This window comes from Myotis nattereri (assembly GCF_964212035.1).
Source record: "Myotis nattereri genome assembly, chromosome: 13".
NCBI classification, from domain to species: Eukaryota; Metazoa; Chordata; class Mammalia; order Chiroptera; family Vespertilionidae; genus Myotis; species Myotis nattereri.
In genome coordinates this window covers 57,784,403-57,811,670 of record NC_138088.1, presented here as the reverse complement: position 1 = coordinate 57,811,670, position 27,268 = coordinate 57,784,403, and the positions used below count along the sequence as shown (strand labels likewise).

General features: G+C 52.3%; 1 protein-coding gene across 1 annotated transcript in view; it reads left to right on the top strand.

Moving 5' to 3' along the window:
• Nucleotides 1-27,268, top strand: part of MGMT (O-6-methylguanine-DNA methyltransferase) — a 156,283-nt gene that overhangs the window by 10,312 nt on the left and 118,703 nt on the right. The window contains exon 2 of the mRNA XM_081105395.1: nt 23,073-23,209. Coding sequence (XP_080961521.1) covers nt 23,085-23,209 — 125 coding nt within the window. The 5' untranslated portion in view covers nt 23,073-23,084. The remainder of the gene's footprint in view (nt 1-23,072; nt 23,210-27,268) is intronic.

Below are 27,268 nucleotides of genomic sequence, written 5' to 3'. Positions count from 1 at the left end.
GAAGCGGCAGAAGTGGTGGGAAGCATTTAAAAGATGGGAAAATGGGTCTTTTCTTCTCATGGCCAACAGGGACCCTCATGTGCCTCCAGTGGTGCTCCGGAGGGGGTGATAGGTGTGGTACATCTCCCACCGCCATGCACACATCTCAGGAAATGAGAATGGGTGTCCATGGCCATGCGGACGGCTCTCACGGGTGTCCACGGGCGTGTAAGGGATGCAGATGGCCGTAAATGCCATGCTGGTCCCCAAATGCTTCCACGGGAGCGGTGTGACTTTTGTTGTATGGAAATGCCCACATCCCTTCAGTGGCACCACGTCTCGAGGTGCTGAGGAAATACACAGGCACATGCATTAGCCTGCAAGGTCTTGGTTTACATATAAAGGTTTATCCACCCACGGTATGGTGGTGAGACCAACCCCTTTTTCAATCTCAGATGATCGCTTGAAGTTTTGGAAGTTTCTCTCAGCGTAAGACTCAGCCCCTAGTCGTCACGTGACATGTTCAGGCTATGTCAGTGTTCCTCCTGATGGAATTCCATCTCAGTGGTATTTACTGTGTTGACTTGGTATTCCCTGTTCTCCTGATGCAGTTTCTCCTTTTTCTTCTCCCTTCCTTCTTTCTTCTCTCTCCTTTTTTTCTTTTTAAAATCATGTTGTTTGATGCACACTAAAGCATATGAGTTATGGGTAAATTATAAAATAAAATGATAATCAGGACCCTGTCAACTTAGCATGGCCGTAAGACATTCCCATCAGCAGTCCCGTGGACTTCACCTGTGTGTGCCCTCCCCTGCCCCCTCCCTCAGCACCCTCCCCGCCCCCTCCCCACCCCACGGTTATCAGTGTGTGGGATTTTCTGTTTATCATTCTCTTGCTTTTCAGTGGTGTCTGGCTTGACCATCTACCTGCTCCTCACAGGATCTCCTTTAGCGGGGCTTGTTGGGAGCTCTAAAAGGATAGTATGCTGCCTGGTATCCTGAGACCGGGTTTCTTCCTCAGAATGAAGTTTCTGAATTTCGCCCGCGTTGCTGCATGGAGCTCATTGTACATCATAGCAGTCATCATACGGCTGTACACCCCTGGTGTCTGCACTTCTCTGTTCTCCTGTCGCTGGCACTTGAATTGTCCCCGGCTTTGGCTGTCACCCCTGCACCTGTGATCGCTCTGTACGCTGCTCCTGTGCACACTCGTCACAGTTTCTCCTGGGGGTCTGCACACTCGGGGCACAGTCATTGCACTGTTGTGTTACAAGACAATACCGTTTAGTAAGAATGGGCGAAACAGATGAGGCTCCTGAGGGCTGATGGGTATGCTTACCAAGACTTGGAATTACTTACCAGTGGCCAACCTTTGGGTAGATAGTGTCTCCTTATGGTCTTAACATGCAGTTCTCTGATTACCAGGGAGGTTGAGCACCTTTTCATGTTGCCATTCGTGATTCCTCATCTGCAAAATGCCTGTGCATAAGCCTTTATTTCTCCTGGGTGGTCCATTTTTTGCTGCTTTATAGCAGTATTTATATATTCTGGATCCTATTCCTTGGTCAGGTATACAGGCTTCAGGGATGTCCCAGCTGGTGGCTTACTTTTTCTTTTCCTTTATAGTCTTAAATGGACAGGAGTTGTTAATTTTCATACAGTTGAACATAATTGAATTTATGATTCTTTTGCTTTATGGTTCTGTTTCTGTACTAAGACTGCACTGTACTAATTACCATAGCTGTAGGCCTTTTAACATCGGGGGTAAGTCCTCACATTGTGGTCATAACAGATTTCAGAATCTGCTTGTCAAATTCTTGGGAAAGGCCTTTGTGTTTTGATTGGAGGCACTGGATCTATAGATGGATGTGGAGAGAATGACATCTTTAAAATTTTTTTTTCATTTATTGATTTGAAAGGGAGGAGAGGGAGGGAGGGAGACTTGTTGTTGCACTTATTTATGCATTCACTAAAGGCCTGATGCATGAAATTCGTGCAAGAATAGGCCTTCCTTCCCCAGGCTGCCAGCACTGGCTTCCCTCTGGCACTGGGACCCGGGCTTTCTCCCAGCCCCAGCTTTTTTCCAGAAGGTTGTCCAGAAGGATGTTGGGTCTAATTAGCATATTATGCTTTTATTGTTATAGATTGGTTGGTTCTTGTATGTGCCCTGACTGGGATTGAACCTGCAACCTTGGATATCAGGATTTGATGCTCTAACTGAGTGACCCAGCCAGAGTCTGAGAGAATGACATTTTGATGGTATGACTCTTCCTCTTCAAGAATGTGCTCTCTACATATGCTTACTTAGGTCCTCTGTAGTCTCTCAGGGTTAATCATTTTTTAATGTAATGTTGCCGACGGGCCCTTACTGTGGTGTCTGTTTTAGGGTTCGGATTTCTTTTTGATTAGTATAGAAAATGCTGTTGATTTTTTGTGTGCTCGTCTTCTATCTAGTTCCTTGCTTAATTCTCACTCTGATTTTAACATACTCTGTGTATATTCTTTGATTTTCTATGTACACCAAGCATGTCAAAGTCAAAGGCTAACACAGGCCAAATAAATGAGGCATGTGGCCCTCGGGCTCTGAGTTTGACATGCTCGATGTACACAATCACATCACCTATGAATGAGAAGTTTGCTTCTTTCCCTCTCCTCTTAATCATTTATTTATTTTACTGAGCATGTTGTGCTGGTTAGGACGCCCAACACCATGTTCAGTGCAGATGTGGTGATAATTAATATACTTACCTTGTTTACTTATTTTAAAAAGAAAGATGCTGATGTTTCACTACCCGAAACAATGCTTGCTGTAGGCTTTTGGTGGAAAGTTCTCTTCTGGTTGTCTGAGAAAATTTTAAAGTCATTAATGGCCTCTGAACTTTATTAAATGATTTTTCTGCATCAATTGGAATTGATGTGATCCCCTCACCCATGCCTGTTAATGTGTATAAATACTCATAGATTTATTAATGTTAAATCTTTTTTGAATTCTGGGTTGAACCTTACTGGGTCACTAAGCACTATCTTCTAAACAGCTTCCTGTTTTTTTTGGTTTAGGATTTTTTTCAACTGTGCTTATGAATGAGATTGGCCTATTTTTTTTTTTTTTCCTTTCTCATAGAGTCCTTGTCTGATTTGAGTTTCAAAAATAAACTGACTTCATGGAATAGGTTGAGCATTCTCTATTTTATGTTCGCTATAAGAATTTATATTAAATTGATCTTTTCTTTGAACATTTAGTAGATTTTGTGTATATTATATAACCTGGTATTTGTGGGAGACTTTTTAAACTGTTGATTTAATTGCTCTTGTAGTTATCAGATTATTTATTTTTTAAGCTCTAGTTAGGTTAATTATATTAAGCCAGGTTTTCAGTTTTTTGAGGTGGAAAATTGTTCTTAGTTTTCTCATTATGTTTTAAATCTCTGTAATTATATTCCCTATTTTCATTCCTTGTACAGTTTATTTTTACTTTCTCTCCTTTTTAATTTGTTCTGTCTCACGAGATGTTTGCCTATTTTTGTAGTATTTAGGAACCAAATTTAGTTTAGTGTGTCTTAGATTTAAAGCTAGCTCTCTGGTTGATAGATGTCACTTGTTTTGGAAAATTAGGGACTTATTTCTTTATATTATTGCTCTTCTTACCCACTCCCCTTCCCTGGTTGGACTAATTGGGGGGAGGGTAGTCCTGGTGACTGGCCCTCAGAGCTTTAATGCTCTTGTTTTTTTTCATTCCTTCTCTCTTCCTATGCCACGGTTTGGATATTTTTTGTTGCTCTGTCTCTTGGGTCACAAATCCTGTTTTCTGCTCTGTCCTATAAATCTTATCTAGTGAGTCCTGAATTTCACATTTTGTGGTTTTTATACTAGGATGGCCATTTCATATTTTAATATGTATTTCAATTCTGTATTTAACATTCTCCCCTGTCTCATTCATTTTGTCTATCTTTTCCTCCTATTTTTAAACAAATCATAATTATTTTAAAGTTCTTGTCTGCTAACACCAGTGTCTTGGACACACATTCTTCTGCTTGTATTTTCTGTTTTTCCCTTCTCTTGATTGTGTAGTACAGGCACACGCATGCACGTATGCACGCGCGCACACACACACACACACACACACACACCCCACATGCACACTCACACATGTAGGGCAATAACTTCTACGCCTGGAATAATCAGAATTTTGCGTTTGGCTTCTTCACCTAACCTTGTCCCAAGTGCTGATTGAAATCTTTGCTGCCATTGGATATAGAGACAGTGTGGTGCCCCCTCCAAGAGGTAACATTCTTCCATCGTAGAAATTTAGGGCAATTTCATATCTGAGGATCTGTCCCAAAGAATTAATTAAAATGTTGTGCATAGAGATGCTTAATGCAGTGTTTTTGAGAACTAAATTAGGCTGGGAAGACTTCTGAAGTCTTAGGTAGAAATTGTTAACAGCCGTTCAGCTGCCTGGGTTCTGGGCTGTGTCTCTGATCTCGGGTCACCGTGGTGTTATGGTCATTTACTCAGGTGCTCGCTCATTCAAAGCATCATCTACCTGCTGTTCGTCAGGCTCCTGGGTGGGGTGTGTTTGGGCGTATGTTTCAGGGTACATATTGGCTAGACAAGGCCCTGACCGTGGAGCTTAGGCTTATGTTGGGCAGAAGTGACTGACAGGCTCAAGGACCAACCACTTGCTTTGGTTGCTTTGTGGCCAGGCTCCTGGTTGATCAGTGACGTCCCCCGACTTCCTGGGTCTCGTTTTCCTGAGACCTACAGTGCCAGGGCCGGTCAGCGCTGTCAGCATAACCTGTGGCAAAGATAGACATGTTCTGCGTCTGTGCTGCCCAATAGGGTCGCCCCTAGACACACGCGGCTGTTTGGCACTTGAAATGTGAGGAGTGCAACTTGGTAACTGAATTTTTAATTCTACTACGTCCTGATTAAGTTAAATGTAAACAGGTAACTCCATGTGACTGCGTTGGATGATGCTGGTCTGGGCGGGCTGTTTGCTTAGGGTACTGAGTGGGCTTTAGAGTTCTTTCTGCTTCAACATTTGGTTTTCTTTGCTTTTATTTATATTTATTTATCACCAGGGCTTTGAGCGTTAGATTTTCTTTGTGTGTGAACACATTACACACCACCCCCTCTCTGTGCTGTGTCAATACGGACATCAGCTCCGCGGGAGAGGAATTTGCCTGAACAGGACTCTGAGACTCTGAGGTGGGCTGAATTAGAGAAGAGTGAAGGACTTGTTGGAAATGATCTTGTGTTGCAAAACCATTGAAGTGACTCGGACATGGTGACACCCCACCCAGACCCTGTCACCTCTCCGGTGCTCCATTTACCAGGGTTTGGCGTTTTGACAAAATCAACAGCTTAAATTTATGGTTCAGTTTCCTGTGACCAGTAATTGTTTGTAAATAAAATTAATTTCTTGTTGATTTTGCGGTACAAATAACATAACTGGGGCTTACAGATCTCTTGATCCTCCGGGCCGAGGCCAAATAAGTGTAGTCTGTATTGCTGGCTTCGGGCAGGAGTTTTCTACGAATCTTAAAATATCCGCTTTGTAAAACTGGGTTAAGTTATTTTAGAAACTATAAATAGTCACTTGGTAATTGGGTGTTTGGGTTTATTTGTGAGAATGGAGTGCTGATTAAAGTTCAGTGCGTTTTTACCCCACGGAGCCGAAGCTTTTATAGGCCAAGTGATAAGACACTCCCTCCGCGCTCCGCGCGCTGATGATGACTTGCTAGAGGTGATCGATGGCCCGCTGAACTCGCAAGTTCCTGTCTGCCTGCAGAGAAAGGAAATTCTCATTTCTTTCCATCGGGCCCGTTCCCAAATTCTGGAGCCATTCTCTCCAACCCTGACCTCCCGTATCACCTCGTCGGAGGGGAGCAGTGATAACACGGACATGCTTCGCTGTCAGGCGGGGATGGGATTGGGTCTGTCGCAGGCTTATCTCTTGCCGCCAGGATCTGTCTCCCCCTTTTCTGGGCAGAGCGGCTTCACGTGGCGAAAATGACATCAGGGCTTCACCGGGCGGTGCGTTCCTGCAGAAACAGCCCTGCGTCTGGTCACGGAGAATGTAATGACATTCCCAGAGCCCCCGCAGGACAGTTTGGGGGCTCCCGTGTCCAGCAGGATGGCGTGGACAAGATTGATGCTGCCCTGTGGGTCCCCGGAGGTCTGCGTGGTGCGGGCGGCACCGCAGGCTCACCGTGCACGTGGGACTCAGCGGGCATTGCGATAGGGGCTGTGCGGTGTGCTGCTGGCCGCTTGGAGTCTCCCTCTTAACTCGGTCCTCACTATTTTTAAGGAAAGAAAATGGATCATTTACTTCTTTGGGATCAAGTGGACTTACAAACGGGAAGCCGTTTTATAAATATTTAAGGAAGTGCAAGTGTCTGGAATTTTCATTGTCACTAATCTTCCTCCAGCCCCCGCACCCCAGCCCCCGCGCTGCTGTCCTGCTGCTGACTCACCAGCCGCCCTTCCCTGTGATGCGGAGAAGCAAGCACGTTGCACAGTGTGTGGAGGTCGGACGCGCGCCCAGGGAGGGCAGAGGCTACCGTTAGAACAAGACTAATACCCGGGCTCAAGGCACATAACATGTCAGTGAAATCTTCATTTGTATTGTTTTCCTGGACGTGCTTTCAATCTCTCGCTTCCTTTATAAAATGTCTAAATAGCACACCACTGGCCGTCCCCGGCCATTGCGTCCATCTGGGCCCTGGGCCTGGCCTGGGCGCTGCTCCCTGCTCTCTGCCCGGCAGCCCGGGCCACCGCGGAGCCCAGGGTAACTCCGATGCCCGGCGTCCCGGCGCTTCTGGAAAAAATACCCGCCACGGTGGTGCTGTGCCCTGTTGTAGATAAACTCGTGCGCAGCCCACACCTCTCCGCTGCCGCTGGCTGCTCTTGGATAGAGGTCTCGTGTGCCCCTTGCTCTCTCCTCCTTTGGGGCAGGAGAGGCTGTAGGTAGAAGCTGTGAGCGGACATCCTCAGTGGCTTCTGATTTTAAGCAGGAGGAGATGTTTCTGCGTCTGATTTGTGATGTGATAGAAAGCTGCTGGCCAGCTGACACTCACCTTAATTTATGATCTGTTTAACCTTCTTCTGTCCCAGCCACAACTCACGACCCCTCCCCCGACTTGCATCTCTGCGCCAACGAGGCTCAGAGGTAAACAGGTAGCGTCGTGGTTCTGAGTCCCCGAGGCCACCAAGGGCTTTCACTGAGAAGGTGAATGCCCATCTGCCAGCGGCGAGGGGGCCACGGGGCCCTGCGGAGCTTCTCGTCCTCCCGTCCCGTCTCCCCGGCCCCTCTCAGTGGACAGAGGGGTCTGTGTACCTGCTGTGACCCAGGCAAGCACGTCGCGATGCAGCATGTGCCTGTGTCTGTCACCTGCATGCACGCTAAAGGCTGCGTTTGTTCTGGAACCCACAGTGCGAAGCCACGTTCATCCCGGCCCGCACCCTTGCCGCGTTTGCAACTCCCTCGGGGACAGAGTCGCGGGCTCCTGGGGTCCATGTAGCTCCCTTCCGTGCGGTTCCTTCAAACAGACTGGCCAGCCCGGTGCTGGTGTTGAGGTCACCGGTGCAGACGGGGCCGGTGGCAGAGTCCGGTTTGTGCAGGAGAGAATGTTCCGTCCGCTGGCCTGGCAGGAAGGTGGTGTGCGGCGCTCCTTTAAGGACTCGGAGAAGTGTGGCTGGGCGCTCAGGGCTGGCACTGGGACTGGAATAGACAGAAAGGAAATAATTTTCTTTCAGAAGAGGTGGACCAGTTAATTAGCTTATTTCGCAACTATCTCAATGTTGCGTGTTGAGAAGAAATAAAACAGTGAGGGTCCTCTAACATTATTTTATGTGAAGAATAATAATTTCCTTTCATGGCATTCTCTATCAAGTAAGTGGGGTGTTTTTTGTTTTTCACTAACCCATTTTATTTTATTTATTTATGGATACACATTTTTATTTTTTATTGTTGACATTGTTACAGATATCCCTCTTCCCCTCCCCGCCTTACCTTTGAATTGGCACTTTTTACTACATAGGATTCGTTATGATTCTTACTTCCCTTTGTTGTAAACAGATATATTGAAAGTTTGTTAGATGAACATGAAACCCTTTAAAAGGTGTTGGTTTTTATGGTTTAAATGGGGACTCACGCAGTGTTCGTCCTTAGAGGTGTGACGGCCAGCAGTTGTAAAGTATGTATATCTTTATGGACACTTGTTGGGTAGGGTCTTAGCCCTGACTCATATTTCACCAAGTGGGGTTTGCTGGGGGCAGAGGACTATAAAACTGAGCTGACAGCAATGGTCGGTTTTCAGCAGATGAAGACTGGAACTTGTCGGACATCCTCCGAAATGTCCAGACCTTGTTCTAGGGAGGCGGCCCATTTCCCACTGGGGCACGGCCGCCCTGCCCCTCCCCTGTGGTGGCAGGCAGGCTAGTGTGGGGTGTCCTGGCGATGCCGCGAGATGAAGCAGCTTGCGTGGGTGTACGCCCCACACGGAGGCCCCTGCTCTGGAGAGGAACCCAAACCAGAGTGGAGGTTCGGTGGTGTTTGTTACGACGCAGTAACCCAGCCTGTGCTGACAAATACAGTGTGGAATGTCTGTGCTGTGGACGGTCGGGGGTCTGGCTGAAGCCAGTCCTCTGAAGTACTTGGGGTTTGACTGTGAATACCCACCTGCCACTACATACTGTGTCCTTGGGCTGCTTACTTAACACCTCAAGCTGTGTCCTCATCTACAAGTGACTTGCTCTACCTGAGGTTTGCTGGGAGGAGTAACTGAGAGAGCGTGTGTAAAGCACTTGGCCAGGAGCCAGGGATCTTCCGCTAAAGAACGTCAGTCCTCCCCTAGCTCCCCACAGGTCCTTGTCATGGGGTCCCTGCAGCGCGGCACAGAAGCGTTCTTTCTGGGGGTGTTCGCTCTCTGGCAGAAAGGAGCCCAGCGACCACACGGTTATTTTCTTTGCCCTCCTACGCGGGTGTGAAACAAGGTGTGGGTAATGTCTGCTGGGGCGTGGTGTGGTGTGGTGTGGTGGCTGTCTTTCCCTAAGGACAGCTGGGGCCCGGGCCGAGGTGGCTTCTCCGTGTGAGGATGTGATTGGGGACCCGGCCAACTGCCTTCCTAATGGCCTGTGTGACTCCCGCGCTCTGTCATCTGTAATTAACTTAGGGGACACTGACGTGGGGACTCCAGGGTCCCTCCCTTTCTTGTCTTTCAAATCAAGTTACATCCCCCCTTTGTTTTTTGCAATCAAGTTTCAGAGCAAACGAGGACTAGAGAACAGATGTGGAGGCTGTGCGTGTGCAGCTCCCCGCACAGACCCGACAGGACAGCGGGTTTCAGAAGAAATGCAGGCGGGGCAGGCGCGTGTTCTTTGCAGGACTCTCCTCCTTACTTCACTTATATGTACAGCCGCGTGACGCGTATGAATACAGATATTTGGAGTTATTGGAAAGTCCTATTTGTTTATGTGCATGGGCCATAGCTCACCGTTTAAAGGGAGACAGGTAATGGCTTTGCCCACACTGCCCGAATTTTCCCTTTTTTTATTATTATTATTATGATTATTCTCCAGCCCTGCTCTTCAGGTGTGCAGCTACTTTAGGATTATGAAGGATGATGGATGATGCCGGGAAGTTTCTTTGGAAGCACTTCTGATATTGTGCAATGCACTTGGGGTCAGCTACACTTGACTGATGCGTGATTTATCCCCCGGCCCTGCCACTTCCCGAGATAAAGCTGCTGTTTTATCAAAAATGCCAGCGACTGTGATTTAGAATTTATAAACCCCCGTTTCCAAATAATTGTTCTGATTACTTTCTGCCTTGGCAATAACATGATAAAGGTAATTGCACACAAATGTGAGATAGCACCAAAATACAATGAAATTAGCCTGAATTAGCCTGGCTTGTCGATGAGGAGTATTTATGAAATGCGGCGCTGCCGTCAGGGAGGGCGTATGACAGCTGCCGGTGAGTTACGGCCTTCATGCACATCCTCCTTGAAATTTAAAAAAGAGGCTGTTTCTGCTGAGCATGATTGTGCCTTTGAAATTAAGTCGAAGTGATTCTTCTAATTGGCAGCAATAACGCGTTTGGAAGGCAGTAGCTTCGATTGCGTTCTGTCTGGTTGCGTTGCCTTATATGTAGAGGCTTCCGGCTTCCGCTTCTCCCCGCTCAGGTAGAAGCGGACTTGGAATTCTGTCGCAGCCAGGGGCTGGGATGCTGCCTTATTCTCTTTTGAGCAGTGCCCCTTGTCTGAGCATTACAGACTTTTAAAAATACATGTCTAATGAAATCATTTAGAGTTCGAAGGGGAAAATTCTAGTTAATTTTCTGAAGTTTAAGGAGCACATACGGAGGCAACCGATCAATATATCTCTCTGTCATCAATGTTTCTCTCTCTCTCTCTCTCTCTCTCTCTCTCCCTCTCCCTCCCTCCCTCTCTTCCCCGCCCCTCCCCCTTCCCTCCCATTCGCTGTAAAAATCAATGGAAAAAATATCCTCAAGTGACGATTAACAACAACAACAAAAACACAAAGATAATATTTCCTGTAATGAAGAAGGTTTGTGGATATTACTAATTATTTCGAAGAACTAATTAGCCCAAGGAAACTGAGTGAAACCCAGTACTGTGGCCCATGGTCTGAGAGGGCCGCCATGGAGGCCGCAGTCCGTGGAGGCGCGGCCTCATTTCCAGGGGAAGCAGCAGTCCTTGTCCGACACTTGGCTTTACAAGGGCTCTGTTTGCTCTTTCCTCCTGGGTTGGAACTTTCGCTTCTCCTGCACGAGCTGCTTCTTATTGCTGCCCCAGAGCGTCTGGAATATATATTGCTTTAAGCTGTGGGATCACCTTCCTCTCATGATGGTTTAATTTTTATTGCATCCCCACGGTGGGCCGGCTGTTGTTCAGGTGATACTCACGGCGGTCCCTGCCCCGTGAGACCACCTTCAAAATTGCATCTTCCGTGCGGATCACGTCCCAGGAGCTGCACGCACACACCTTCAGTTCCCTCTCACTTTTGTTGGCTCTGTGTCTCTCGTTTGCCCAGCACACTAATGTTTCTTTATACGCTTCACATTGTTTCTGTAGAAGAAGTTGTGTTTCACTAAGCAGAAAATATTTTACAGTGATAGGCGTTAATTACTGTAGTTCCAAGTTGTTTAAAATTGATGGAATGACTAAGTCTCCAGCTAGAACTCTGCTGCAGGATGATAGAGAGATGCTATCATTGCTACGGTAGGTTTTCCAGCGTATCCAGAGGTGGCTTTCGAAAAGGAACTCTACTCTGCCAGACACTTTATTTCTCTTACTACTGTCTGCTTAGCTCTTCATGGTGATGGAGGATTCTGGAAGATGGAGTTGCTGATTCATTGAAATCCATATATATAATACTTAAGACTTTTTTTAAAATCGAAGTTTTAAGAATTACAAAGTATCTCTGGTCTCTCAGCTTTTGATGAGGGTGTGACAACAAATTGCTCCAGAGCCGACAGTTAAGAGGAAGAGCAGAGGGTCTGGGTGCACCCCGGAGGGATGTCACTTGCCAGGTGATGGGCAGAACCATGGGGCTTCGTGTTGGCCGGGAGGATAGAGGCCCTGTAGGCCCGCTCAGGGCACACACTAGAGGCAGGGGCGCCGAGGCCCATCTCCAGCAGGGCCGGCGCCAGCCCAGGGAGCCCTCGCACCGGGGCTTCTGCACAATGAGCGTCCTCTGCTGTGACCCAAAGGCCCCCAGCAGCGGCCAGGTGGGGGTCAGCGCAGGAGAGGAAATCGGATGGTACCGGCCGCAAGAATGACTCCTTGGGGAACGGTTACTGGCTATGTCAGTGGCTAGAATGCAATGCTCTTATAAAAAACGTGTGGCTTAGCAGGAAGCCACGTGTCTCGGGGAAGACCATGGACTTGCCGTGTGAGTGGTGAGACACGGACGATGTCGCACATTCTGTCTTCTCCCGGTGCCCTCTCAGCAGTGCTGGCTGCGGGGGCGGGGGCAACTCCCCAGGGCCCTCTGCTGGGTGTGGGGGTGGCTGTGGACCTGGGGTGCAGCGGGGCGGAGTGCCGGACCTCACTGCGTGCTGGGGTGCAGCCGTGGTGACACTTAGACGATGCAGAATGTCGCTGTGGTGGCAGCTCCACGAGGGCCTGGAGACCCTCTCTGCAGAAGGGTTTTGGCTGATGAAAAACATGGCGGGGGGGCACGTGTTTTGGGGAGACACTGGGATTGACATGTGAGAGGGTGAAATGCTGGCACAGGGCAAGAGGGCCCGGCAGCTGCAGCTCCACCGTGAGTCGTGGACCTGCTGGTTCTTCAGTTACTTTACGAATTTTATAGACGAGCCATGTGCTAAGGAAGAATTGTAGGGGGTTTGCAGAAATGTACACATTTAGGAAAATGCAAAGTACGTAAGAAATAGGTGAGGGAATTGGCCACGGGAAGAGGGGCCGGGAAATGAGTAAAGCGGTAACCAAAGGCCCACGTTCTCTGTGAAATGGCTCCGAACAGGCCAGGGTGAGCAGTGGCGTCTCGGCCGCAGCCATGGCAGCTTCCCCGGCAGTTACCTTCGGTTTCGGCTGGACTGTTCGTTTAACAAAAGCACACGCGCGGTGCTCAGTGTGTTCGAGTGAGATGGAGGTCTTCTCGGGATAATTGGGGGTCAGGGGCCTTAGCGTGTATGCCGGCTAGCAGCCCCTAGGTGGTCCATGGGAGGCCCGGGGCCCCGGGATGGGACTGGATGCGGCTTTATCTGTGCAGTAGCGCCAGCAGCGCCCGCACCTCTGGGCCTGCCCACTGCTGCCTCATCTGATGCATGGGTGCGCTGCCCCGAGTGAGCTCCCCGGGGGCGGGGGGGTGCTTTCCCTCCAAGGCTCCCTCCCCACCCTTCCCCTTCCCTCCCCTCGCCTCCCCTCCCCTCCCCTCTGGGCTGGGTCTGGCTATTGTCTTCCCAGGTTAAGGGTTTAAAGCAGGCTCAGTCCTGGCTGGCGAGAAAGGGCAGGGAATTCTATTTACTGAGTGTCGGCTGGCAGTCACAGTGCCAGGGACTCGGGAGGCAGACAGCAATGAGGCCCGATTGCGCCCCCCCGGCCTTCAGAGGAGGGCAGCGCGGGCAGCGGCCGCTCCCTCACCCGCGCTGCCCTCGCTCAGAGTTCCACATAGAGGGGCCACCTGACCCAGCCAGGCCACTCCTAGGCGTACCCCAGAGCATCCAACCGATATGTGTGCGCCAACAGCCATGGTGGCATTATTCACAATAGTCCAGCATTGGTGCTAACCCAGCAGTCCACCAAGGAATGAGTGGACAAACCCCAAATGTGGTCCCATCGTGCCATGGCATAGAATTCCGTCTTGATAGGAAGGAAGTTCTGACCCACACTCCACCAGGGGCGGGCCTGTTAGACATTACGCTGAGTGAAATAAGCCAGTCACAAAGGACACATTCCAGATGCAGCTCCTAGAGCGTCAGCTTCCGAGAGACAGGACGTGGGAGGGCGGGTGCAGGGGCTGGTCTGGGTGGGAGGGGTTCCGTGTTTAGTGGGACAGTTTCTGTTGGGGATGGCGAGACTGGTGATGGTCACACAACATTGAATGCATGTGACGTCACTGACGGGTACGCTTGTACATGGATGTGTATGATGTGTACTTTGCCACAATAAAAAGAAGTATATTGGTAACTTCTAAACAAAGGAATGTCTGGGACATTGTATCTAATGCACCTGGTCACTGGCTTGGCGTGGGTGGCCCTGCCCGAGTCTCCTGGGTGGGCCCCTTCGGAGTCACCCTGGGCAGGGGGCCCGGGGCGCCCCGTGCTGTCCCTGTGAGCCAGAGTGGGGTTCTTCTTCAGACCCGCGGGACCACCACGGCAATTCCAGAAGCCACCCCGGCCTCGGCGTTCAGTGTCGGAAGAAAAGGGAAAAGAGAAAGTCCTGACTTTCTAAAGGACATTGTCAGACAAGGGAGGTGACGATCCGTGTTTCATGAGGACGCTCGTCAGGACTCCAGGAGTAAGTTGGCATGTTTTCTGCCTTCCGGGCCAGTGCTCCTGGAGTCCACGGCTGGCTTTGTGCCCTCATTACCGTCCGTGTTCCGAGTCCCCAGAAGAGGAGAGAGCGGCAGCATCCTCCTTTAAAACCCACTTTAGAAAGATGGTTAATGTTAGTTTGCTCGCTAATTGGTTAGGTTCTTAGCGTGTAAAGGAGTCGTTCATTATCAAAGCTCTTGCCTCTGTGACAGTGTGGGTGTTTCTTCTAACTCGTTACCTTTGAAATGAACATCACAGGTCCGTGTGATTCTCATCTACGAGTGTTGTTTGAAGAATTCATTCTGCTGTAATTTAGATAAAATGTGCCAGCTCAGTTTTGTAGTAACATCCTCAAAGTTTTACATTTCTGTTCGTTGCTGAAATATGCTGCTGTAGAGGTCTTCCTGGTGGAAGTGGGGATGTGGGCGAAAGATAGGACGCCACCGATCAATTATTTGAACAGAGATTGGGTGTAGCGTACGTATGATTTTGCAATAATCCCTATTTCTGAGGAAAAATATTTGCACAATACTTAGTCATTGTGTCATCGGTAGATTGATTGGTAATGAGTTGGTCTTAGTCGTTATTGAAGCATAGATTCTGCAGAATGTGGATTCTATGTATGTGTTCTCCATGTATATAACAAGTGTCTCAATCAAGTAACGTGAGCCAAAATTATTTTTTCTATATTAAACATTAAATTTTCATTAAACCACTCCAGTTCCGCCTGGCCTCATCTGATGCCATCATCCTCTCCAACACTGTCGCCGATCCCGGACCCCAGAGCTGGCCTTGCCTGCGCCCTGCCCTTGACCCTCAGCCGAGATCTGCCGGGCTCAGCGCAGAATTTCTGAGCCCTCCGAGTTCCTGGGGTGGCGCTGGCTCTGACTGTCCCCCAGAAGCTGACAGCCCTGGGGAGAGATGGGTTGGACCTGCCCCTCTATCCTAGACCTGCCCTTCTCAGTCCTGCAGTGGCTGGGGACAGGCCGCTGGACACCTCAGCCCCAGAGGAGTGGAGGGGATTCAGCGACAGGTGCTGACCAATCGTCCAGCCACATGCATACCCACCTGCAGGTGTGACCTGGCCTGCCATCTTTTGTGAGAGGACATGTGGGCCCAGTCCCACACACTGGAGGCTGGGGCAGAAGGGGCGGAGGTGGTCCCAACAGGGTGCGACATGGCAGGGTGGATGGGATGAAGGGCCCGGGTCTGGCTGTGATGGGTTGTGTCTTTGGCACCTGCAGTGACAGAGGACCATGTGATTCTGGCTCACCACTGCCTGACTTATTCAGTGATGCCAGCATCTCTGGGCTTCAGCCCTGAGCCTCCGACCCAAGGCTGTGGCCCCTCCATCCTCACAGCCCGGGCAGGTGTCCTGGGCCGAGTCCCGCAGTCACAGGATGTGATGTCCCCCTGGACGCCACCCCGCGGCCTGTCCACCACTGCAGGAGGGTCCTGTCGTCGCCGCGGCTCCGTGTGCTGGTTACAACCACAGAAAACGAGTCTCCGACTCCGGCTCCTTCACCATCTTCCTTTGTCAGCATTTCCCTGTTGACTTGTTAATGGGTGAAACGTGAACATATTTCACCCATTTTCAAGTACCAAACACATGGCAAGAAGGCCCGAGGACATCCGTGTGTCCTGGTTTACACTAACTCACCTGCCTCGTTTGGGCCCAGAGGTCTGTGTGTAGAGGGTCACAGGTCTGTGTGTGGAGGGTCAGTCTTCTGTTCAGGGGGCACCGCAGACCTGTCTGTGATGTTGTCCATTGCTGGCTACCCAGATGCCCCGCCTGAGGCCCTTCTGACCGGCAGGTCACCTGAAGTCGAAGAACCTGGAGGGTGACGCCGTTTTGCTGTAAGCCCGGACTATAAATCCTGTGATAACTGTTCTAATTAAGACTCTGAGGCTGCTAAGCTGTCTTTGAGGGGAAGAACCTGTCCCCTTCTCCAGAGAAATAATGAATTTTGAGAGTTTATGGTTTTTTGAAGAATTCACTGTAAGATAAAGGACTGGTGTTTTATTCTTGCATTTATTAGTATTTAATCAAATGGCAAGTGCACTTTCGGGCTGGAAATCTTGGCTTCAGCCACAGGATTAGGTTGAATTATTGTTTAAAGAGTAAAAGGTATAGAATTATATGTTCAAGTTATCAAGCCACTGATAGGTTCTGGGCAGAAGGCAGCTAATTTGGAGCGTGAAATTTCCTGCCCGGCATCGATCAGAGCATGTGCATTGGTTGGCAGCCCGGCCTTGTTGTGGGAACAGGCCCCCCCCCCCCCCCCCCGCCTCATGCCATCAAGGCCCTACTCGCCGTGGCCTCCGGAGCGTGTCTGGAACATGGGGACACCGTCATAAATCACGCCGCAGGCTCGCCGAGAGGCCTTCACGGCGAAACGTTGTGAAACTTCTCCTTCGTTGGGGGTAAAGGGGACTTCATCTGCCACCCTCCGCGGTGCCCGGGCTACGGGGACAGGACGCCCGGGGACAGCCTTGGGCTCACCGGGGACCCCGTGCCCGCTGACTTGGGGCAGGTACCAAGGCCAACGTCTGGGTGCCTTGTTTGTAAACCGCCTGGGAGAAGGCAGGCCGTGTCTCCCTTCTAGAAGCCTCTTCCCAGCGTTCTCTTCATGGGACGCCAAGGTTGGGAACGGCTAGAAGGGAAAGGCACGGAGGGCGAAGAGGTTCTGGAAGGGCAGCCTGGCCCACGTGCTCCCGAGACGGCACAGCAGCGGGAGGGGGCGGGGGGCGGGGCGGGGGGACACAGTCCTGGCTCGGGGTGTCTCGCTTTTCACCCGGCGGGAACCCGGCCTCTGGCGCCAGCTGCTTAATTTGAACATTAAACGCCATTCATGTTAAAAGGGGGATGAAACGAAACGCACTTCATTTTTTCAGAGGTCTCCTAATAGGCATGAAAAATCCATTTTTTTCTGCCACCAATTAATGTCAGCCGCTCTTGTGGCTTTAGGTGACTGTCGTGCGATGGTGTGGGGAGCGGGCCGGCTGTGGATGGTGGGGTGTGAGCTCCACGAGAGTGGGGGGCGGGCAGCGGGCTGTTGAATCCCTGTGTCCTGACTGTGGCCTGTGGAGTCCCCGTGAAAGCCAGGCGAGAGGCTGGGGCTTGGAAGCCGTGGTTTCAGAGGCGGGAGCGGGTCTGGGGCAGCTGTTGGCAGATGTTCAGGGACTGGCTTGTTGGGAGCCTCCCTGGCACCCTCTAGCCTTGTGTTTTCCAAATTCACACTGGTTTGCCCAGTTTGGGCACGTTTTCCTCTGCCCCGAGGTCCTAGGGGCTGCCTCCTCCCACACAGCTGTGCTCAGCAGCCATCGATGGTCGATGGTCGGGTTTTAAACTCTCTCTCCTTGCTCTTGCCTGGAAGGCAGCCATTAGCCCAAGAATCTGTGCACACTCGGGGCCTGTCCATCATGGAGGAGGTTCTAGAAACAGTGTGCCCTTCCTCTGCCCTGGATGGGACGTTCTCGGGGGCATCGGTGTCACCGTGTGCCCTCCCTCTCCCGTCTCCCACACTGGGTCCTCACCGCTGTAGCAGCTACAACAGTGGCCTCCTCTAACACGGGTTGCTCCTTCCTGTGACCAGGCTGCCTCCCAAGTCCCCAAATGCCCTGGGCGCTCTCTAGCACCAGAGTCTTAGCATGTGACCCGCCTGCCCCCATCTCTCCTCCCCACACCTCCCCCAGAAAATGCCTGCTTGCTTTCCTATGTCAGCCCCTCCTCCAGGAAGCCCTCCTGGACTCCCCAGGCACCAGACCTCCCCCCAGCTATGGGCTCATGAGTGCTGGAGTCTCCTGGAATGGACTGGAATGATTCCTATAATCAGATCATCTATTCAGCAAGTATTTACTGAGCGCGTGCAGTGTTCTGGCTGTATTCTGGCACCCGGCAGGATCAGTTAGGACTGCTCCAGGCTGAAGAAGAGAGGATTCCCCGGTCTGTGCTGGTGGCTCACAGCGTCAGGGCCAGGGTGCTCCAGTCTCCCGGCCTAACACCACGCAGTCGGGTGCACCGCCCCTGGTTTAAAGTTTGGGGTCTCAAGGACAGAGTCAGACTCAGCACCGGCCGAACAGGCTGTGTTGCACCCTTGGCCACGTGTCTCCCGCACTTCTCTCTCGGGTACCCAGGCCTCATGGCCAGCCTCCCAGCCCTGCTTCATGCCATGTCCCCTCCACCTGCCCAGCACCTGCTGCCTCTCACCCGCCAGCTCCTTCTCGTCATTCAGGTCTCTGTAGACGTCATTTTCTCCAAAATGTCTTAGCTGCCCATGTCTCCCCCAAAGTGTGGCCCTGCTCCCCCACAGCGGCTGCCTTCCCGCCCCAGCTGTAGCCTCCCCAAGGCCAGTGGGGACCCGCGTGGCCCTGAGCCTGATGCCCGGGCAGGGCTGTGATGTCTCCGCCAAGTGAGTGTCTTCAGGGCCTTTCCCTTCATGGCTGACGGGGTCAGGCTCGTGCTCATGGCCGGTGTGGGTGGGATTTTGTCACTGGAACCCAGTGGCCGGCTGGGCCCTGGAGCGTGGTGGCATCGCAGGGTGGGGGGTCAGGGCCAGGGCTGTTGTACTCGCACAGCTTGAATTCTGCCGCGTCTCTGTGCCCCCATGTTCGTGGCAGCCCCGGGTGTGTTTGCCTTTGGGGCCTGCCAGGCGGTGCCTGCCACCAGCCTGTGTTGAGACTCCCTCCCTCCCCGATGCCTCCTCTGCTATTGAGCCTCCTCTGCTTGCCGCCCGGTTTCTAGCCTCTGCAGGTCCCTGCTGAGGGCTGCGACACCCCATCTCTGTCCGCAGGCGTCTCCCAGCCCTCTGCCGGCCTGCCAGCTCCGTGGCACGAGGAACAAACCCACCTGCCACTTCAGGCTGGGCTTCCCGTCACCACACTGCCGGCCATGCCAGCGGCTGCGCTCCCGTCCCAGGGACATTCTCTGTTCTGTCGCAGGAGTCAGCGTTCAGCGGGTTGTCACTCTCACTGTGGAAGGGCGTGCCAAGCGTCCTGTTGTCTGAGGGACAGAGCTTCCTGTGTGGGTTTCTGTGGCATCTGAGCCTGTTCCTAGCAGGGTGGATAGAATGTTATGTTGCTGATAGAACAGTTGCTGCTTTTCCTCGTTTGCCAGAGTGGCCGTCGGTGGGTCGCGGTGCATTATCTTCAGCAACGCTGCTGCTAACGGGCTCAGAAGCCCAGAGGCGCTGAGCTAAGGAGCCACTCCCTCCGATGTCACAGAACTAAAGGACCCGCTGACGGGACGTGGTCAGAAGTGACACGTGCCTCGTTCGGACTTAGGTTTGGGACTTGCCGGTTGCTCAGTTCTGACTGATGGTGCGCTTTCGGTTCTGGCTGATGTGGATGGGCCTCCCTCGCTCTGGGATTGACCTGGGCGCCTGTGGCTTTGGTGGCCGTGCAGGTCCGCCAGCTTGTTCTCAATGCCACAGGGCAGCCTGATCCTGGCGGGAGCTCCGACCTGGCAGCCCAGGGACAGCGCCGTGTTGCTGGGCTTGAGGTGCTGGTCCTGGGGACAGCAGGGCGGGGGCAGCGGTGGGCAGGCCAAGCTGCAGATCCCTGTGGTCCAGGTCCGAAGCACAGGCGCTGGGTGCTGGGTGCTGGGTGCTGGGTGCTGTGTGCTGTTTGGGATGGACACAGCCACTGCAGCTCGGGCCTCGCCAGGCGTGGCCAGCAGCCCTTGCCCGCTGCAGCCAGGCTCACGGCCTCCGAGGTTCAGCCAGTCAGCCTGGCCAGAGCCTGGCACTGGGCTAGGGGGGTGAAGTCCGACAGGGGACCCTCAGGCCCTGCGTCCTCAGTCACCTTCATCGGCCCCCTGACCTCCCGGCCCTCCTCTGCACTCTGGGGTCTGTCTCCCTGGGCGCTCTTGGAGCAGGTGGGGGTGGATGTGTCCCGGGGGGGACGCAGGTCCTTGGCCTTCAGGGCTGCCTGCCCACCAGCACATCCAGCCCTTCCCCTGAGTTCTCCCGTTGGTCCCACGGAACAGCCCAGCAAGGCTACAGTCAGTGTCGTTATTCCTACTTTACTGATGAGGACATTGAGGCCTGGGAGGGGCCTGGACACGGCACCTTCGCTCCAGCTCCTGCTGAATTTCTGCAGCAGTGCTGCGTCCCCATCCTCCTTTGGGGCTGATGTGGGCACAGCCCTCCTCCCCTGGCAGCCACCCCTTCCCCCTGCCACTCGGCGCAGGCGTGCGCTGGCTTGGCCCCCGAGCCAGCTCTGGGCTCCTGCCTGGGCCTTGAATCAGAGGCAAGTGACAGGGAGGCGGGCAGCAGGGAATTGACGGTGGCTGCAACATCCTGTTTCCAGGGGCAACGGTGGCAACAGCGGCAGCTGCATGCCTGCAGTCCCTGGCTGTCCCCGCAGATGTTTCCTGAGGCCCGGTCTTGGCTGCGCTGGACTGAGGCCAGCCTCGGTTCCTACAGTTTTCTGAGCGGCTTCTCCAGCCTTCCCAGAAGTTCTGAGTTATGGAACAGCCTTTCCGCAATTGCTTTTGTGCTTAAATTAGCCCGTCTCAGCTTCTGGAGCCTGCCACGGGGAGCCCTGCCCGAGAGGGGGCTCGTGGCGTGTCAGGCTCCAGATCTGGGGCCTGAGCCAGGTCTCCTGGGCCCGGATCTGCTGGGAAACAGCCATGGGCCTGTCGGGGCCAGGGCTTCTGAGCGGGACCCCGGTGGGAGGCAGGGTCGTGGGGAGCCCATTCACAGGGCTATGTAAACACGCATGAGCCGGTTTTGCTGCGAGACTGCTCCGAGCTTTAACATGCTAACGTGCGGGCTGCGTGTTTCCGGGACGGGCGGCGTGTCCAGCTGCTCCCTGGGCCCCGGAGCACTCCTCTGGGAGCCTGCTCTGGAAAATGGGGCCTGGACCCTTGGCCCGGGTGGTGGACACACTGACTGTCCAGTCCAGCACACGTGCGTGATGCTTCTGCCATCAGTGGGACCCTGACTTGTGGTAGCGAATGTCCTGCCTCAGCACCTGCCAGTGGCTCAGGGGGATTGGAAATGTCCCCAGATGTGCAGGGTGGGGGGCAGCTGTTGGTTCTGGCCCCAAGAAATGAGGGAGGCCCCCAGGGGGCTGGGAGAAGGGGTGGCCACCTGCTTTTGAAGAGTGATCAGCTTTTGAGGCTGTTGGGTAAGATTCTGCAGAGGGTAGGGCACCCTCGGTGACAAGGTCAAAGGCCAAGGCCATTGGTTAAATGTCGATTGTGGCTGGGATAACTAACACCAAGTCCTTCCCAGCGGCCAGGTCTCTATACAGGTTCGAGCCAGCTCTGTGCCGACCCCGAGAGTCAGGTGCCCTTTATCCTTCAGGGCAAAGCCCTGTGGCCCCGAGCCACAGTGACAGGTGGTGGGTGGGACCCCAGAATGTCCCTGAATGGCCCACCTGGTGAAGTGGAGGGTGGAGGACCCTCTCAGAAGCTTGGTTTATCCCACAGGCTGCGGTGCCTAGAAGCGGGCCATTCAGGGACATTGAGAAGGTTTCCCAGCAAACCCCCTGTGCCCCCATGGGACCTGGAGAGGAACCCACTTCAAAACCCCGTCGGTTTGCACAGAAAATGGGGATGGGACAGGGCGGCTCTGGAGCCTGGGGGCTTAGGATGGGATCTCAGGGCACTGCTTACACATGGTGTGGTTGGGGGAACGCCTTTGACCTCTTTAAGGGTCTAGACCAGCCGTGGCCAAACTACGGCCCGCCGGCCATATTCGGCCCGTTTGAAATGAATAAAACTAAAAAAAAAAGAAGACCGTACCCTTTTATGTAATGATGTTTACTCTGAATTTATATTAGTTCACACAAACACTCCATCCATGCTTTTGTTCCGGCCCTCCGGTCCAGTTTAAGAACCCATTGTGGCCCTCCAGTCAAAAAGTTTGCCCACCCCTGGTCTAGATGTACCTGGAAGCAGGTGGGAGGCACGGAGGAGGTGCAGCTGGAGGAGGACAGCATGTATGTGAGAGCCGGGCTTGCGGGGCAGGTGAGGCTGGTGCAGGAAGGAGGTAACCCGGCTTCGGGCGGGGCAGGGATGGACGGTGCCTTCTCCGAAATGCCCCACATGGGAGGAATGCATGCAGGTGACCGTTTGGGACAAGGCCACTTGAGGTGCCCACAGGACAGCCAAGCGGAGATGGAGATGGGGAGGGAGCAGTCAGCTGTAGTCAGGAGCCCACGGGGTCTTGATGGGTGGGCGGCCCAGCTGGGCCAGTTTATCTCGCGAGATTGGGTGGGAGGTGGAACTGCGGGAAGCGTGGGCTTAGGAGGAGGGACATGGGCGCTGGGCTGGTTGCGGAGTCAGTGGGCGAGGGGGACAGGGCCGGCTGGTCCAGGTGCGCACCCCTCCACCCTCCCGTGCGTTACTGACTCCCTGGCTCCCCGGGGTGAGAGGGACTTTTATAAAGTAGCAACCGGCCTCCTCCCCTTGCTGGCCTCTCGCTGCTCTTGGTGAATCTGCTCCCTCTCAGCCTGTGCTGTGCTGACCAAAGGCGACATCTGCCACCACTGACCTGGAGGACGCGTCAGGGATGCTTCTGTGCATTCACATTCGTTCCAGTGTCAGCACATTTGGAAGCTTTGCAAAGCCTGCGAGTTGCATTCCAAGGGCTCTGCCTCCCGACCGCCTCCTGCCACAGGTGGCGGTGCAGGTGCGGGCTGCCGCACTCGCTCCGGTAACCGTTACTCCGACACACGCTTTATTCCGCGGGCCGTGGTCTGTGTGCGGCTTTCATTGGTGAGAACTGGGGTGATGGTTTAATTGCTTTTGGAAAGTAGGGGCAGCCTAGTTTTAGGAGCTCTTCCAAAGGGGCCTCGTCTCACCTCCGGTGCTCATCAGCAGTGGGAGGAGGAGGGGGTAACTGCGGAGCAAAGGCGAGGGCGCTGCCCACGGCGACGATGGGGCTGTTCTGTCCTCAAAGTAGCTGTACGGTAGGAATGACACCGTGTATGACCAAACTCCAAACATGGGGGGAAGCTTTGAAGATGTTTCCCGCTTAAACACGGGGGTTTCCGTGGAGCTGTAAGAGCGACCCGCTCTCTCCCACGCACATTCTCACCCGCTTCAAATGTGTCCTTAGGTCCGAGGGAGGATGGACGTGGCCTGCGAGGTGAAGCACAGAGTGGTGGCCAGCCCCGTGGGGCAGCTCCGGATCTCCGGGTGCGAGCAGGGCCTGCACGGGATCAGCCTGCTGGGCGGGACGCTGGCGGCCGCTGGGTGAGTAACTCCTGCGGGACACCCTCTGGGTGGTGGCTCAGAGCGACAGAAGGAACTGGCTCGGTTCCTGCTTGGTTTCCCTGGGCCACGGGTAGTGGGAGCCACGGGCACAGTCACAGAAATTAGCCCAAGTGGGCGTCCGCGTCCTTCATTTCCGGCTCCTGTGTTGGACGCCCTAGAAGCCCCCCCTCTGATCAACCCCAGGGACATACCCTGATCAGCAGCTCCCAGGGGTTTGGTGAGAGGCATTGCTTGATTGTGACCATTGAAGGCTGAGTCTTCACGCGTGAGGTGGGATTTCTCTGGAAACTGGGTGACGCAGGTGCCTGCTCCATCTTGGCGTTTAAGCTGGGGCCCGTCTGCCCAGGTCAGTGGGCCAGGTGAGCGTCACACCAGCATCCGGGACTGGCCCAGTCGGGAGTGCCTTGGCCTCTCCGTGCAGCTGGGGAGGAGGCAGGAACCCCCTTTGCAGCGTGAGGTCAGGGCTGCCCTCGCTTGGTGGACCATCTCCGCTCCATTTCCCTGATGCAAGAGCGTAAACATGGAGAGCGTGCTCAGTGCTCCGTCTGAGATGTAACATCGGATTTCCTCCGTCATTGACTGTGGAGTCGGGTTAAAGTGGCGGTTCTCGTTATTTCTGCCAGGAGGGGAAAAACCAGCCACTTCCAAGCCCGGTGTTTGTCAACTGGCTAATAAACACAATGCCAGGGACATTAGATAAAGAAAATACATAAGCAACATAAAAATCGACTCTAATGGCCCTGTCAGAGGCCGCCATAATGAGCACCCGGCCGTCATAAATACCGCTTCTCGCCTGCGCTGTCGAGCTTTTCCTGTCGAGCCGCCTGTTACAATCGATAGACGTTCTGAAGACAGAACTAGGCACCCCTTTGAGCCATGTGCTCCTCCGCTCCCGACAGCCAGCTGGCGGCGTGTTGGGAAAATCACAGGCACCAAGTAATTTCTGGGGGGAAATGCCATTGTGTCTCTTAGCATGTTCGCTTGTGTTGAATTTGTTTGTTTAAAAACCACTCTTTAAAGTAAATTTGGGGGATGAAGGATAAAAAGAAAGCGTTGTAAGACATGTTGAGTTGAATGCTCGTTATGGACCACAGAATAGGACGGATCTTGAGTTTCTGTGAATCAAGCTCAGATTAGGCTCAGCCGTGGGACACGGGCCTCCAATGCTGGCTGCAGGAGGTGCAGCTGTGGCTCAGGCAGCTCACGGGGCGGGGTGGTGGGGGGCGCGCCCTGTCCTGGTGCTGCCGGCCAGCCTCGGACCACCTGCCACTCACTCAGGGCAGCAGCAGGGAAGAGGAACACCTCCCGCCTCCCTCTCCAGAGGGGCAGCTGATGTTTTCTCTCGTCTCGTTGGCTAGAACGGTCACGTGATCACACCTAGCTGGAAGGCCCGCTGGGTTGTCCTGTATTGGCTAACATGGGGGTCTCTGTGTGTAAGGAAGAACTGGGAAAGAGGTTTTTGGGGGGAACACCGAAAAGCCTGGTTTATATAAATCTACACAGACATACGTATATATGGTTAATTTTTGGAGGGACATGAAGAGTTAAAGAATAGCATAAAAATCTGTATGCATACTCAGAATTAACAATAAAAATTACATAGTAAAAGCCTTGGATTTTTTAAGTGTACAGCGAGTTTATACAGTGCTGTACAACCCTGTGCCCACCAACCCAGTCAAGACAGGAAACACTCCCAGAGGCTCCCTGCGCTCCCTTTCATCCAGTCCCCCTCCCTGGCGCCCAGTGTTGTGATTTATGTCCCAGGGACTCATCTTACTGGTTCTTAAGCTTCGTAGAAAGTTGTCTTCCGTGGGGCTCAGCAGTGAGTTGAGGTTCTCCAGGGCCTGTGTGTCGTGAGTAGCTCGTTCTCTGTCATTGCTGAGGGGTTTGCTGTGGAGGACCCCGCAGCTTGTTTGTCTAATCCAGGGGTCCTCAAACTACGGCCCGTGGGCCACATGCAAATACAAATATTGTATTTGTTCCCATTTTGTTTTTTTACTTCAAAATAAGATATGTGCAGTGTGCATAGGAATTTGTTCATAGTTTTTTTTTTAAACTATAGTCCGGCCCTCCAGCGGTCTGAGGGACAGTGAACTGGCCCCCGTTTAAAAAGTTTGAGGACCCCTGGTCTAATCTGTTGGTGAGCGTTTGTGTCCAATGTTCGGCTGCTATGAGTAAAACTGCTGTGAATATCCGGGTCCCTGCCTCTTGCGGGACACGTGTTTTCATTTCTCTTGAGTGAATGACCAGGTGTGGAATTTCTGGATTGCCTGGCAAATGTGTTTACCCTCATGAGAAATTGCTAGAACTTTCCCCAAAGTCAGACCTTTTACGTTCCCCCCAGGGGTGAGTTGGGGGTGTGTGCTCTCTCCCCGGCCCTTGGTGTTAGTTCTTAACGTTTCAGGCTCCAGTGGGTAAGGAGTGGGATCTCATGGTTTCAGTTTGCACTTGCCTGATGGCCTAATCTACACCCCTTACCCACCATGTCTGCCTTTTCACTGTGAGGGGTCTGCCAGCCCTGTGCCCATTTTTAGTTGGTGTCATCTTGTTTTTTATTGATTTGGTCCGGTTACAGGTTGTTTATCAAATGTATGTATAGTGATGATTTCCTCACGGGTGGGGCTTGTGTTTTATTTCCTAGTAGTCTTTGAATGGGTAGAAGTTTTGTCTCCAAGAAATCTTGCCTAATGTAATTTCACCAATACAGTTTCCTATAAGTCCTTTTAAAAGCTTTATCAGCTCTGATGGGGGGAGGTTGAGGTTGTGGAGGGATTGAGCAAAAACATAAATAAAAGAGAGAACTCATGGACGTGGCCAACAGTGTGGTGATTTTGGGGTGGAGGGGGAAGAGGGCATGAGAGGATAAATGGTGATGGAAAAAATAAAATAAACAATTTCTAAAAGCTTTGTCATTTTAACCTTTTATTTGGGTACATGAGCTATATCTCAAATTACTTTGTTGTGAGGCACTCAGCTGACTTCTTCCACATCGTTATTTAGTTGTTTCAGCATTATTTGTCGGAAACAACAACTTTCCTTTTCCCTTGAATCATCTTGGTGCCTTTGACAAAAATCAGTTGACCACACATGTGAGGGTCAGAGGGGTCTGGACGGTTTTGTACATGTGCTCACTTCATCTGTCCTACGGCAGAAGCATGTTGACCTGATGCTTTGAATGAAGGTAATGGGAGTCCTCCAACTTTATTTTAGGGGGAAAATAGATTGTTTTGGCTTTTAGGTGTCTTGATTTTCCATATTACCTTTACAATCAAGGTGTCAATTTCTTAAAAAAGGAAAGTATTTTGGTATTTTGCTTGGGACCTCGTTGAGTCTATATCAGTTTGGGGCGGGTTGACATCTTTTTAATTTTGAAGCTAATGACTGTAGTTTATCTCTGCATTTGTTTAGTTTCTCTTTCATTTTTCTCAGCAGTTGTGTGGTGTCCAGCTTAGAGATCCTGCCTTGTCTTTATAAATCTGATTTCTGAATGATCGATGGTGTTCAAAATCCTTTTAAAACTTTACTTTTATTGCTGCTGGGATGTAACAATTGACTTTTGTATGTTGATCTTATATTCTGCCGCCTTACTAAATTCACTTATTAGTTCTAGGAATTGCTTCCCAGGTTCCCTAAGATTTTCTTTATAGAGAATCACGATGCCTTTTATTTCTGCTTTTTCATTGCCCTGGCTAGAACCTCAAGCTGTGGCTAAATTCACCTTTGATGCCATCTGGACTGTGTGTGTGTGTGTGTGTGTGTGTGTGTGTGTGTGTGTGTGTAGAAAGGCTTCTGACCACCTGATAGAACTGGGTGCTGCCCTACCCCCCCTGGAGGGGGCCTTCCCAACCTCACTTGGCTTCGGGCAGGTAGAGCCGATGCACCCCAAGGCCACGTCCTCCAGCCCTGCTGATGATGGTGGTGCAGGGACTGAGTATCCTTGTTCTCCCGTTCGGACATGTGACTCCTGTTCCCACCTTAGCCATCTGACTGCACAGGTGGGCAAAAGTAGGTTTACAGATGTGAGTATGGAAAACAGTT